This window comes from Gracilinanus agilis, chromosome 4, assembly GCF_016433145.1.
Source record: "Gracilinanus agilis isolate LMUSP501 chromosome 4, AgileGrace, whole genome shotgun sequence".
NCBI lineage: Eukaryota > Metazoa > Chordata > Mammalia > Didelphimorphia > Didelphidae > Gracilinanus > Gracilinanus agilis.
In genome coordinates, this window is record NC_058133.1 from 210,919,479 (window position 1) to 210,930,439 (window position 10,961).

Sequence of the window (10,961 nt, forward strand, 5' to 3'; positions counted from 1 at the left end):
CTTCTGCCCTGAAAACTTTGAAAAAAATCCAGGTTGACAATGGCTTCCCAGAAGCGGGATTTTTGCTGGGACTTGAAGTCAGGAGGTGGAGATGGTGAAAATGGCATGAGTGGGGAGTGCCCTATGTAACAGCAAGGTCAGTCACTGGTATGTATGTGGGGAGATGTAGGACCCTGCATCAGGGTGCCAGCAGTATCAAGAAGGAATGGTGCATTCAGTTACAAAAGAGAAGGCCACAGGGTTTGGTAACTGACTGGATATGGGAATGGTGAGATAGGAACTGGGAGGAAGGTTGTGATATGGTCATAATAAAAGATGTTTGGAAAGGGAATAGCAGGTTTTGGGGTAAAGATAATGTAAAGGGCAGCTATATGGCTCAGGGGATGGTGCTAGGCCTGCAGCTGGGAGAACCTGGTTTCAAATCTGGCCTCACTTTTTAGCTGTTTAACTACGAGAAAGTCACTTCACTCCCATTACCTAGGCCTTGCTGTGCTTTTTAAAAAAAAAATGTAATTTTTTTTGCTTTTAAAGCAAATCACAACCAGGTCTCCTGTCTTTCCAGCCTTATTTATTATCTACCTCAAACTCTACAGTTCAGCTAAACTGGTTCCTAGTGCTCAAAATTAGACTTTAAGTGCTCACCATAACAATCTTTTATTTATTCATACATGCTTACATATACACGTAGACTTGTAGAATTTCATTTATAGCAACTTTTGGTGCATTGGTCAATCTGACATATATGATGCAGTTTTCCTAATAAAACATTCCCCCTCCAAGTATCAGTCCAAGATACTTTCCCTTAGCCTTCTCAACTGTCTAGTTTGGTTTAACACTAATACTATAAAGCCAATATATTAACATTAGCCCCTCAGTCAAATTTTAGTTCCCACGATTCATTTTTAGAACCTATCTGAAAAGAATCCTCTCCTATCCAAAAGATCAGATGTATGGAAGCGGGTGGGAGGCCAAGTTTCTGGGTTCAAATCTGGTTTAAGACACTTCCTAGTGGTGTGATCTCAGGTTAGTCACTTAACTCCCATTGCCTAGCCCTTACTGCTCTTCTGCCTTGGCACCAATATGAGGTATTGACTCTTGAGATGCAAGATAAGGGTTTAGGGGGAAAAAAAAGTTCAGAGGTAGAGATTATAGTAAAGTAGTGGAAGGTGAGGGAAGGATGGAAAATAAGTCATTTCTGGGCATCATTTCTTCTTTTCAAAACTATGACAATTGTTATTTGACGTTTTGTCATTCAGATTTTTGTCTTTCCTCTCCAACGAAGTAAAAAATCTGATACAGGTTACGCCAGTGTGCACTAAACCAGAAGTAGGAACACAAGCATCCTTCAAGAAAAGAAAAGACACCCAAGAATTATTTTTCTTCAAAATTTTAATACATGTGGGAACAGTGAATGATTCCTTCACTTCAGCTCCTTCACAGCCAAACCTAGAGGGAAGTAGACAGAAATGAGTCACGAAGAAGGCAGACTTTCACTCTAATTACTACCTCTGCCTGCCTAGAAACATTATAACATTAGTAGTGTAGCTAAGGGAAAAGCTGGCAAAGCTTAGAAAACATTAGCAGTCCCCAAAGATGTTTATTTTAAACAAGTGTTAAGCCTGACTACTGAAACAATGGAAATGGGCCCACACGCCCAGACAGTGGGTGATTCCAATTAAGTCATACAAAGCTAAAGCTACACATATCTCAGGAGAGCAGAGGAGCCAGGGCTCCAAAAGCTTCAATTTAGCTTAGTTGTAGGAGCCTCTTTCATAAGGCAAATACTAGAACATCTTTACTTCTGTTCAGTGCTTTATATCACCAGGCAGGCAGGTCCCAAACAAAAAATTATCTAACCAAAACTCTTAAGTGAGGATTACAGTTAATAAACATCTTTTCCCCCGAATCTTGTGCCAAGGATTACTTTATACCCATTTTTATAGATGAGGGAAACACTTATTGGATACCATTAAAAAAAAAAAAAAAAAAAAAAAAAGATGAACATTCTTGGTCAGGTTATAGATAGCCCAGCCCTGTTAACAGGTCAACCTACTAAGGCAACATTATAGAACAGAGTACTGGACCTGGATTCAAAGTCTAGTTTATAAACCAGGGGCAAATTCAAGATAAGATGGGTTTTGAGTCCCCACACTAAAAAATAATAGTGCTTTAGGCAAAACATTTATTCAGCTCTTCCATGTTTATAAAGGGCAACTAGGTGGCACAGTGCCTGGCCCTGGCCTGGAAATAGGAAGCCTCATCTTCCGGAATTCAAATCATGCCTCAAGGACACCCACTAGTTGTGGGACCCTAGGCAAACCACTTCACCTCATTTGCCTCAGTTTCCTTATCTGTCAAATAAACCGGAGAAAGAAATGGTAAACCACTTCAGTATCTTGCCAAGAAAACTCCAAAAGGGTTCACAGTTTGACATAAATGACCAAACTTTAGGTTCACAAAGCACTTCTCTCCACAATCCAGCTAAGAGGTTGGCAGGACTTAAATCCTATTTGGTCAGCTGGCTCAAAGCTTGGCACCACTATAATGTAGCCAATAGGCAATACCTGGCATGAGCCACACAATAGCTCACCAGAAATGTTTCAGAGTTGTTTACAAAGTACAAAAAAGTATATAGGGAAGTCAAATGGATAGTCCCTTAACAGTAGTTATCTCAGAAGCACCCATCTTATAAATGTAATTTGCTGCCAAAAAACAATCTAGAGGCAGCTAGGTGGATCCATGGATAGTGGGGCCAGACTGGGAGAAAAGAGGTCATTAGTTCACATCTGCCTGCAGGCAATTCCCAGCTGAGACTGTGGGCAAATCACTTAATTCCACTGCCTTGCTCTTGCTGCTTCTGTGTTAGATTGATACTAAAAACAGAAGGAAAGGTTTTAAAAAACAATAAAAAACCATAATCTCATTCTTTTTACACTCTTGGTTGGCTCTTTCAGGAAATATGTTCACATTTCTGACTCTGTGCTCAAAACTTTTAGGCAAACTTACCAGGAGGCAGGGACTGTTTAAGTTTCTCTGCCTTTTCTTTGTCTGTGATGACCAATGTGTACAGATACCTGCTGCAGCGAACCTTGAACTTCACATTGTCCTTGTTTTTCTTGATCTTGACAGCTATAAGAAAAAATAGTTACCAAGCTAAAGGATGTGACCATTGTAAAGTAGTGGAGGCAGCAATTTGGAGGTTGGGAAGGGACCTGGCTTGTCTACTAGTTGCCTTTCAAGTTCAAATAAATGCCTCAAACATGAGCCTGAACTAAACCAAAAACACTAGTTTGGTCACAGTAAGGTTACGCATCATATTCCTTGTCTTCACCAAAAGGCAGCTCAGACTTTTCTAATATTCTCAGGTCTATCTCCTTATCTCAAAAGCAAAGTTTTCAATAAAACCGCACCAAATTTGAAAACAAGTACCCCTCCCCATTACCTTCTATCTTAAGAGCGATACAATTGGACAGGAGGTCCTGGGCTCAACTCTTACCACAGACACTTCCTAGCTGTGTGACTCAGGGTAAATCACTTAACCCCAATTGCCTAGCCCTTACTGCTCTTCTTAGGATGAAGACATAATATTGACTCTAAAACAGAAGATAAAGAGTTTTTTTTTAAAATGATACAACTATCGGTTCCAAGGCAGAAGAGTGGTAAAGACTAAGCAATTGGGGTTGACTTGTCCAGGGTCACACACCTCAAAAAGTGTCTGAGACTACATTTGAACCCAGGTCGTCCTAACTCTAGGTCTGTCCCTCTATCCAATGAGCCACCTTAGGTGTCCCAAACTGTACCAAGTACTAGTTTTAAAGACAAAACCTCAAATTAAAGATTAATCTGTTTGAAGTTTTACATTTACATAATGCCTAGACTAATGCTAAAAGTTTCAGCACATTTCCATACATCCTAGAGGTACTTAAGATGGGCAGAACACATCTGCTTCTTAGGATCGATTATAGTAATTCCATCAGAATTCTCAAACTCCTCATTTCTCACTTTAAAAACAGCATACAGAAAACCCCAAGAGCTAATCATTACAAAAGCTGTTAGAATGCTAACAAGTAAGAAGCAGGTGGTTAAGTATTGAATTTAGATACTTGTGTCAAAGTACTCAAGTGAATGTATAGAAAAAGCAACCTCCCCCAAAAAATTCCAGAGGAAAAGAGACTCACAATTACATTAACTCTGCCATCAAAACCTACAATTCCGTTTATTTCAACACTTTTAGGGGATGCAAATGTTAAGTGCTACTCTAGTTACTCTAGTAATTTGAGGCCACAACCAGCGCTTCATATTAATTCAGTAAGCTAAATTTCCATTCAAATGAGCAAATTCTCCTGTCCAACTCCTCTATTTTGTACAACAGATGTACTCATAAAAATCTGGGCGCTAAATGAATTTCTGCAAAATACTTTGAAAATGAACTCGAGGAATTCAGGAATATCCAATGATAGGTATGCAACCTAATTTACTGCTTTTTCAAGTTAAGCAGTAGATTAAAAATGAGAAAACTTAGTTCTTTCACTTACTGGCACTGGCTTTGGGACATGACACTTCATCTTTAGCTTTCTGTCTCCATATCCTCAACCTATTTACCTATACTCTCCCTTTCCCACTGAACAGGACCACATATCCCCCCTTAATTTGCCATCTTGCAAAATATCATTCTTTAGACTCCAGATTTTACTGGATTTTAAAATTAAAACTAGATACATGTAAAAGGTACTATATAAGTACTCTATGTACTAAAGAATTGTTATTGCAGAGGCAGCTAGTTGGCTTGGTGGGTTCAAATGTGCCCGTAGACCCTTCCTAGCTATGTGACCCAGAGCAGGATCACTTAACTCCAACCACCTATCCTTGTTGGAATGGACACTTCTAGTAAAATCTAAAATAGGAGATATGGGTTAAAAAAAGGAAGGAAAAAAAAAAAGCTATACCATTTAGAGCTGGAAAGATCATGTAGTCAAACTTCCTTCTGAAAATGAGCACCTGAAAAACTCAATGACTTGCCCAAGACCACACAAGTAGAAATTCAATCAGAATTTGAAACAATGTCCTTTGACAATAGATCCAGGACTTTTTTCCAGAGGAAATTAAATGTCCCACTGGAAGGTGAGGAAGGGCCCATGTGAGAAGTATTCATTAAATTTTCTTAAAAATACATAATTTTATATTTTTACTTTTTTTTGGTAAGAACTCTAAGAAAGGGAAAAGGCTATATCAGTGGGGTTCTGAGAGTGCATTTCAGCCTAAGTCCTCACTCCAGGCCACCTTATCCACTGTGCCACCTAGTTGCCCATAAATTTTCTTTTTCAACAAAAAAGCATGTCTGAACTTCTTTTTGTAAACATTTGTTTCAATGAATCCTCTTCCACCATAACTACAAGTAAGCCCTCTGGAACTCTTCCCCATTCTGCCTTCTCAAACAAATCAGGTGCAATTTGGGTATTCATGGGGGGAGGGGGGAAAGGAGAGGAGAGAATGACACACGAACAAAACAGGTAGGCTCATTTTAAAGTTAAATTTACAGGGCTTTTCTTTGGGCTAAGTTTCAAAGAGATTGTGCTTTATAAAGAATAATGTGAGAGGAAAGAGCAAAAAAAAAAAGAGAGAATCTAATGGTAGGAACCTTGGACTGGAAGTAGATATTTTAATCCACCTCAGGCTCCAAACCCTGGATGCCCAATGTATAACATCTTCCCTGCTCAAGTCTCAAATTTTCCCTTTGCTATGATTAACAAGGAAAAGATAACAGCTGTTCCTTTCTTGACAGGATTAAATGAGAGCTGAGCAACCTTATAACATAGCAGAACACAAAAATGCAGGAGTTGGAACCAGTTAAAAGGCCTAGGTACTAGCCTTAGTGGATAATTAATACAGAGACTGTGGGTAAATAAATTTTTTCTCTTTCAGGCTGTCTCATAAAAAAAAATAAAAAGTTGGACTAGATGATTTGAAGTGCCTTCCAGCTCTAATAGTACCCCCCCCCCCCAGGTACAGTTAGTATTGCTCAAAGTCTCCCTTTTGACTACAGGCACTGAGCTAATAAAAAGTCCCCATTCTGCCACTAATAAGGCAGGTAAGTGGGTTGAACTCCAAAGTCTACCTTCTTTTGGTTCTAATACTATAACCAGAGGTCAACATTTTTTGTGTTTTGGATGTCTTTGGCAGCCTAGTGAAGGGCAAGGATCCCATTCTCAGAATACAAAGATAAAACACACAGAAGTACAAAGGAAAGCACTTTTAAAATGGTGATTAAGATGTAAAACACCCCCTCCCTGAAATTTTCTAACCCTAGATTAAGAACCTCGATCTGGGATATGTACTAGCCTTAGACAATTAAAAGTTCATTCGAAAGACAAAAAACAACTACAGATGCTACTAATAGGAATCTTATTCCAGGGAATGTGAAGAAGCCCAAATTCTAGACCTTACCATGTATGTCACAGCTTGCTGCAGCTAATTTGATTCATTCCAAATATTCTTCCCCCCTAAAATATGCACATCTAGTCAACATTTGAAGATAAGGGAAGTCTCCTACAAATATCTGAATGAAGGGGGAGGAGGGAGAACTTACATTTGGCATCCTTTCGCCTGGCTGTGAGCAAAAAGTCTTTTATTTCCTCAATTTTTCGGGGCTGCAACACAACAAAAAACATTAATTGGATATCTCTATTGGTGCAAACTCTCCCACCCTCCATAAGAAATGATAAAATTGTCCAACAATAGTTTCTTAAGTACCAAGCATTGGCAAACTATAAAAAATTAAGCTAATTTCTACAGCCAAAGGACTTACTTGCACAACTAGTATTAGAAAAGCCTGGAGTCGGGGTTCAAATTGGCTTCATACACTTTTCTATCTGTGTGACCATGGAGGGAAACTATTTAACACTGAGAACGAAACTTTTGTCTTAAAATCGATACTAACATAGAAGGTAAGGGCTAAAAAAAAAAAAAAATTGCCTCAGAGTTTCTAGTCCAGAGATCCTTAACCACTTGTGTCACGAACCACCTTATGAGTATAAAGTTTTCAAAGCACAAGATAATGCAGAATCACATAGGAAACAAATCCTATTGAAATAACTATCACAATATTAAGAAACCCAGACTCAGATTTCAGTTTAAGAACCTCGGTATAACACCTTCATTTTAATACTGAGTAAAAAAATCGAAGCAGGCCCAGAGGAGTTGTCCTGCTTAAAATCTTAAAAGGTATTTTCTGAACTCAGGTCATTAGTTAAGGGTCCCCTCTCCAAAAGGAAAAGCACTGACAGAAAAACGTCTGGCATAAAACGAATACGGTACAGGGTATGGGAATAAGAAAGACTTGGGTTCAAATCTCAAGTCAGGGAAAGTAAACTCATTAGCTGAGACCCAGGGACAGCGAGGAAAGTAGCTAGGCGGTGCAATGAATAAAGTACTGGATTTAGGAGTCGAGTCAGCCCTGGGTTGAAATCTAGCTCCAGTTGTGTGACCTTAAGCAAGTAACAACCCTCTGACTTAGTTTCCTCATCTGGAAAGAGAAGACTGGACTTTGGGGGCCGCTAAGGTCTCTTCAGCATCCTCACCCTCTCCGGTCATTTCTGTGGAAAAGCAAGCCTGGTACTCACCATGGCGGCGGCGAGGGGGCAGCGCGTGGCCTGGGAGGTCCAGCCTGCAAAAGAGGAAGGGAACATGGCGTGAGCAGGCCGGGTTCCCCCCACCCCCGCCCCGCGTCCCGCGTCCCCAGACCAGTCCCTAGCCCTTGCTCTGGGAATAAAATCTCTGGTTATATCTCAATTCTCTCCACTTCCATCCCCTAGAAACACCTAGGGCCTCCTCGGGGCCCCCACAAACGGAGGATGCCGCTGGATTCCCCACGGAGCTTACCACAGGAGAGACACTCACAACTGCAAAGCGGCCGAGGAAGACGGAAAAGACTGAACTTCCACTTCCGGCCAAATGGGACCGCCCACAGTAACCCGGCGCTACGGTATCCGCGTTGGATAAAACGTCACAGTCTTGCGTTTCACTCCCACTTCCTTTCCGCCTGTAGATCTGGTCCCAAGTAGGGGCTACAGATTTACCAGCGCCGATCTCTTTCCAGCGATTATGCATACTTATAAACTAACAAACCCACTCCACGTTTAATGTAGGGAAGCTTGCCCACTTTCAATCCCTCCTGTTTTCTGCTGCCTCATTATTGAGTTGTTGAAGATACCCTGACTGAAATGGATCATCCGATTCTAGCTCCGATATCAACTTGTGTGGTTTTGGGTCACTTTAAATCTCTGGGTCTTATTTTTTCCACTAATAGGATAGGAAAGGAGAGACTGAAATCTAGCTTTGTAATTTAGCACCAAAAGAGGCACTACTTTGTGGTAGGGGAGAGGAAGTCTAAGCACAGTCTGACATTCGTCTTAGATTTTCTGAAAAATTTCAAAATGTTCGAAAGAAAGATAGGTATGTTCCCACGGCCTTAGGATCCCTCTTCATTTCCCACTCAGTTGTATCTTTTGAATTTCATGTTCCAGGACTGTAGGTAGTACTGTAGAGAGAATGTCGGTTTCCTGGGTTCAAATCCATCCTCAGACTTTTAATAGCAGAGTTCCTCTTAGCAAATCACTTCATTCTGTTTACGTCATTTCCCTCATCTGTAAAATGAGCTGGAGAAGAAAATGGCAACCCAGTATCTTTGCAAAGAAAACCCTAAATGGGATCACGAAGACACATTCATCGCTGAACAACACCATCATGTCTCCCTGGGACTTATTTGTCCCACGAGATCATATCAGCCCAGAAACTCACACTTCATTAGTACCTTCTGCCCTAGAAGTACCTTTGAATGGAGGCTGAATGGAGAACTCTTTCCAGAACCTCCATTTGAGGGGGCTACCCAGACTAGCCATCTCTTTATTTCCAATTCAATTGAAGTCCTTTGTACAACACCTTGGGGGCAGGGATTGCCTTTCTTTTTTTGTATGTATAATTCAAACACTTTTAGCACAGAGCCTGGCCCATTGTAGGAGCTTAATAAATGTTTATTGCCTGACCTTAAAGAAAGCTCTGGAGAGATGAGATACTCAAGATTTAAATTATGAAAATACAAAGGGAAACAATTTTGATTGATAAACGAATGCTTGTGCACATGAATGAAAAAGCATTTATTTGAGCTGGTGTCCATCGATTGGGGAATGGCTGAGCAAACTGGTATCTGATGGTGATGGAATACTATTGTGCTGAAAGGAATAATGAACGGAAGTAATACCTTGTGAACTGGAAAGACCTCTATAATTGATGCGGAGCAAAAGGAACAGAACAAGGAGAACGTTGTACACAGAGACATACAGTCTAGCACAATCGAATGTAATGGTCTTCTCTACTAGTAGCAATGCAGTGATCCAGGACAATTCTGAGGGACTTATAAGAAAGAACGCTATCCACATCCAGAGAAAGAACTGTGGGAGTAGAAACAGAAGAAAAACAACTGCTTGATCATATGGTTTGATGGGGATATGATTGGGGATGTAGACTCTAAATGATCACCCTAGTGCAAATATTAATAATATGGAAATGGGTTTTAAACAGTGATACATGTAAAACCCAGTGGAATTGCTCATTGACTGGGGGGGGGGGGAGGGAGGAGGGGAGGGAAAGAACATGAATTATCTAACCATGGGAAAATATTCAAAAATAAATAAATAAACAAACAAATAAATAAATAAATAAAAAGAATAAACTGAAAAAAAGGAAAAGTATTTATTAAGCATTTACTGTGTGCCAAGAACTGAGTTAAACAATAGGAGTGAGAATACAGAAGCAAAGACCAACTGCCCTCAGGGAGCTTACCTTCTAATAGAGTGAGACAACTCATGTAGTTAGAGAGGGGTATTTTAGTTTGTGTGGTTATAGGACGGTGAATGGAGTCACTAAAAAGCAGGGTGGCACACATACTCTTTCCTGCAACTATTATAGAGTTCATTACTCTAACTCACCCCACATAGCCAATCAGCTGCTAAATCTTGCCAATCTGAGACAAACAGGGTTAAGTGATTTGCCCAAATTGAAATAGCTAATAAGTGTCTTAAGCCATATTTGAACTCAGGTCTTCCTGATTTTGGGCCTGGAGCTCTATTCATTGTGCCCCATGGCTGTCTCTATGCTCCATATAGCTGTCAAGTAATAAAAAAATAAAAAAAAGTCATCATAAATGATGAGTATGACCATGTCTCCCTGCTACCCAATAAATTCTAATGCATCCCTATTACTTTGAGGGTCAGATATAAACTCCATTTTGGGGCATTTAATATTTTTCACAATTTATCCTCTTCCTTCCTTTACTATTTTTCTTATATGTCGTTCTCCATTCTCTCTGTTTCAGCAATACTGACCTTCTTGCTTTTGCTTTTGGGTGATGCCTAATTTCTTATCTCTCTGCTTTTGTTCTCTATGTCCTCCAATTCTGGAATGCTCTACCACCTCCTCTCTGCCTTCTGGAATCTCTGATCCTTAATACTCAGCTTAAGTATCATCTTTGAAGAGATACTATTCTTGGTCCTCATAGCTCCTAATGTCTTCCCTTATCAAGGTTACCTTATTATTGCATTTCACATATAACTAAATATATCCATAATGTCTTTCCCCATTAGAATGTAAGCTCCTTAAGGGCAAGAACTTTTTACTACTGTCTTTGTAGCATTGGCAAAGACGTGGCATGGGTGCAGAGCTGGCACTCCTGGGAGCTGCTTTGTTCCCCCTTTTCCTAGAGCAAGCACTTCTTCCCTAATTCTTTCCTGTATGTTAGGGCTCACAGACAGCTTGATTTGCCCTCTGGGCACTCAAACTCAGAAAAGGTTCCACAAGGCAGTGTTGTTTAGTCTTTTCAGTCTTGTCTAACTTTATGATGCTTTTTTTTTTTTTTTTTTTTTGGCAGAGATACTGGAGTGGTTTGCCATTTTCTTCTCCAGGTCATT

The 10,961-nt window shown here is 40.2% G+C and overlaps 1 protein-coding gene across 2 annotated transcripts; it reads right to left on the reverse strand.

Annotated features, from left to right (window-relative positions):
• Window positions 1–1,371: 1,371 nt before the first annotated feature.
• Window positions 1,372–7,970, reverse strand: RPL38 (ribosomal protein L38). 2 transcript variants are annotated; one of them, XM_044673398.1, is made up of 5 exons: window positions 7,897–7,970; window positions 7,620–7,663; window positions 6,587–6,647; window positions 3,007–3,129; window positions 1,372–1,446 (listed from the first exon to the last, which is right to left on the reverse strand). In XM_044673398.1, the coding sequence occupies exons 2-5, from the start codon at window positions 7,620–7,622 to the stop codon at window positions 1,421–1,423; spliced, it is 213 nt and encodes a 70-aa protein (XP_044529333.1). In that variant the 5' UTR covers window positions 7,623–7,663; window positions 7,897–7,970; the 3' UTR covers window positions 1,372–1,420. The 2 variants fall into 2 exon arrangements, with proteins under 2 accessions (XP_044529333.1, XP_044529332.1); XM_044673397.1 differs by having other exon boundaries at window positions 7,879–7,956.
• Window positions 7,971–10,961: the final 2,991 nt, after the last annotated feature.